This window comes from Vicia villosa, linkage group LG2 (genome assembly GCF_029867415.1).
Source record: "Vicia villosa cultivar HV-30 ecotype Madison, WI linkage group LG2, Vvil1.0, whole genome shotgun sequence".
In the NCBI taxonomy this organism is placed as follows: domain Eukaryota; kingdom Viridiplantae; phylum Streptophyta; class Magnoliopsida; order Fabales; family Fabaceae; genus Vicia; species Vicia villosa.
Genome location: NC_081181.1, coordinates 155104848 through 155107448, shown reverse-complemented (window position 1 = coordinate 155107448; position 2601 = coordinate 155104848). Strand labels below are relative to the sequence as shown.

The following is a 2601-nucleotide window of genomic DNA, read 5'->3' as shown; positions in this document are numbered from 1 at the left end:
ATGAAGCTTAGATGTCCATTTAGAGTGAGATCTGTTCCAAGTGGTACTGGTTGGAAGGTGATGGTTAAATATGGGATGCATAATCATAGACTAGTTAAGGATATGTTAGGTTATGACATCTTGGGCCGTCTAAAAGATGATGAAAGAAAATTTGTGAATGACATGACGAAGTACAATATGGCACCAAGGTACATCGCGTCTGCTATGAGAGACAAAGACCCAGAAAACCTCACGAGTATTACCCAAATATACCGAGCTAGATCAACATACAGATTGGGCAAAAGGGGTGCACTGACAGAGATGCAAATTTTATTGAGCCTTATTCACCAAGAGAAATACATGTGTTGGTCTAGAAATAAGGAGAATTCAGATATTGTGGCTGATATCTTCTGGACACACCCTGACTATGTCAAGTTGTTGAATATGCTTCCTCTGGTGTTGATTTTTTATTGCACGTACAAGACAAACAGGTAAGAATACTAATATTAATTTCTCCCATCTTAAAAATATGTTGAGATTTTTTAATGCTTTTTTTAATCGTGCAGGTACCGACTATCACTGCTTGAGATTATTGGTGTTACATCAACTAAATTGACGTTTTCAGCTGCTTTTGCATATTTGGAACACGATAGGGAGGAGATATTCACATGGGCACTAGAGAGGCTCAAGGAGTTGTTCTATTATGAGAAGTTGCTACCAGATGTCATGGTGACCGACCAGGAACTTGCATTAATGAATGCCATTGAATCTGTGTTTCAAAATGCGTCTCATTTGATGTGTACGTTTCATATTTTAAAAAATGTTAGCATGAAATGTAAAGAGTATGTCAAATCAGAAAGACAAGAACATGTCATGGATAAACGGAACAACATGATGTATTCAAATACAGAAGATGAATTTGATGTACATCTCAACCACTTAGAGAGTGTATGTGGTGATATTCCATCATTTGTCAAGTATGTGAAAGATTCATGATTAACTCCATATAAAAAAAGATTTGTTGCTGCATTGACTAACAGAGTCACTCATTTAGGGAACACAACAACAAACATGTATATTCTTCTAACATGAAGTTGTTTATCTTAATCTGTGAGTTGTATATTTAATGTGTGTGTCTATGATTTCTAGGGTGAATTCTGCACATTGGAGACTAAAGAACATGTTAACGACAAGTCGTGGTGATTTATGTGCAAGTTGGGAGGATATGAATACAATGTTGGGGTTGCAGCTAGGTTCCATAAGAGTGTCGTTTAAAAAAAGTATCGTTAATATTGAGCATCAGTATAACACTCCATTCTATTCTAAATTGCACAATTTTGTTTCAAGGCAGTGTATACAAATCATTAGAAAGGAACTAGAAAGAGTCAAATTTGTTGGTGCGAGCAAGCAGAGATGTGGTTGCTACATTAGAAGAACACATGAGTTACCGTGTGCGTGTCAGCTCGGCGGTTACCAGATTCTATCCATACCTATACATTTGGAATTTATTCATGTGTTTTGGACAAAATTGCAAATTTCAGAATATAAGGTGAGTCATGACGAGAGCAAATGGGATTTAGAAGAGGAGTGCGAAGAGTTGAAGCGACAATTCAGTACTATGGATATTGTGGGTCAAAGGGCATTGAAGAAAAAAGTTTGTGATATTGCTTATCCATCCACATCTTCAATGTGTCCACCGCCGGTGAAATACAAGCCAAAGAAAGGAGTTAAGAAGAGTAGAAAAAGGGAAGAAAGTGATGTTCATCGTGATCCAAGTCAGTGGGAATATGCTGATGCTTCGCAGGAAAGTCAGACTACAAAGAGATCATGCACACAACCTAGTGGGAGTCAATCGTCAGCCATACCGATTGGTAAGCAACCTTCTACTAAATCTGCAAAAGGGAAGTACTTGTCTCAGTTTCCTTCTTTCTTTCATCCATTTATCAATGTAATTGTTGATGTTGAATAGAATGAAAATTGTGGTTACCGTTGTATTTCATCTGCATAAGGATGGGGAGAAGATGCATGTTATGATGTTCGGAGACAGTTGCATACTCAAATTCAACAACACACAAATTTGTTTTTCAAGTTGTTTTATGAAACTGTCTCTGATGTTAGTAGTTCATTACCCGTAACACACTTGAGTAATCAGGATATGGAGAAATAGATGTCGATCCCGGATATGGGTTACCCTATTGCTTCTAGATATAATGTTGTATTTGTTTATCTTTCTGTGGCATTGAACACAATATTTTTCCCGCTTCTCATAGCTCCACCCCCATACACGAGTCAACATACCATCATTGCTGTTGGTTTTGTCAACCGTAATCATTGGGTTCAGGTAAAGTTGAGACCCGATAGTCCACTGCCTTCCGTCACTGTTCGTTGGAGGAAGAATTGTTCTAATGATGCAAAAGCTTAGGAATCAGCATACGCGGGTCGGTTTAGACACTGAGAAGAATTGTCTGGGAAGAGTTCTAAAGATGCAAAAACTGTTGTGATTGAGTAATGATATGTATGACATTTATTCTATTTATATATTTAATTTCTGATATTTTTCTATTATGAAAAATTTGAACTATCCATAAATTTTCGGTATTTGTTTAGACTGTAGGCACACCG

The 2601-nt window shown here is 37.2% G+C and overlaps 1 protein-coding gene across 1 annotated transcript; it reads left to right on the top strand.

Annotated features, from left to right (window-relative positions):
- LOC131650400 (uncharacterized) lies at nucleotides 1–1948 on the top strand. Its single transcript, XM_058920112.1, has 3 exons — nucleotides 1–470; nucleotides 546–956; nucleotides 1129–1948. Exons 1-3 carry the CDS (start codon nucleotides 1–3, stop codon nucleotides 1946–1948), a joined length of 1701 nt encoding a protein of 566 aa, XP_058776095.1.
- The last annotated feature ends 653 nt before the right edge of the window (nucleotides 1949–2601 follow it).

Bases quoted from the DNA above. Each gene is read 5' to 3' on its own strand.
- LOC131650400 (XM_058920112.1), top strand. From the start codon at position 1: ATGAAGCTTAGATGTCCATTTAGAGTGAGATCTGTTCCAAGTGGTACT. The intron at 471-545 runs GTAAGAATACTA...TTAATCGTGCAG, and splicing joins TGCACGTACAAGACAAACAG to GTACCGACTATCACTGCTTG. The intron at 957-1,128 runs GTATGTGAAAGA...TATGATTTCTAG, and splicing joins GATATTCCATCATTTGTCAA to GGTGAATTCTGCACATTGGA.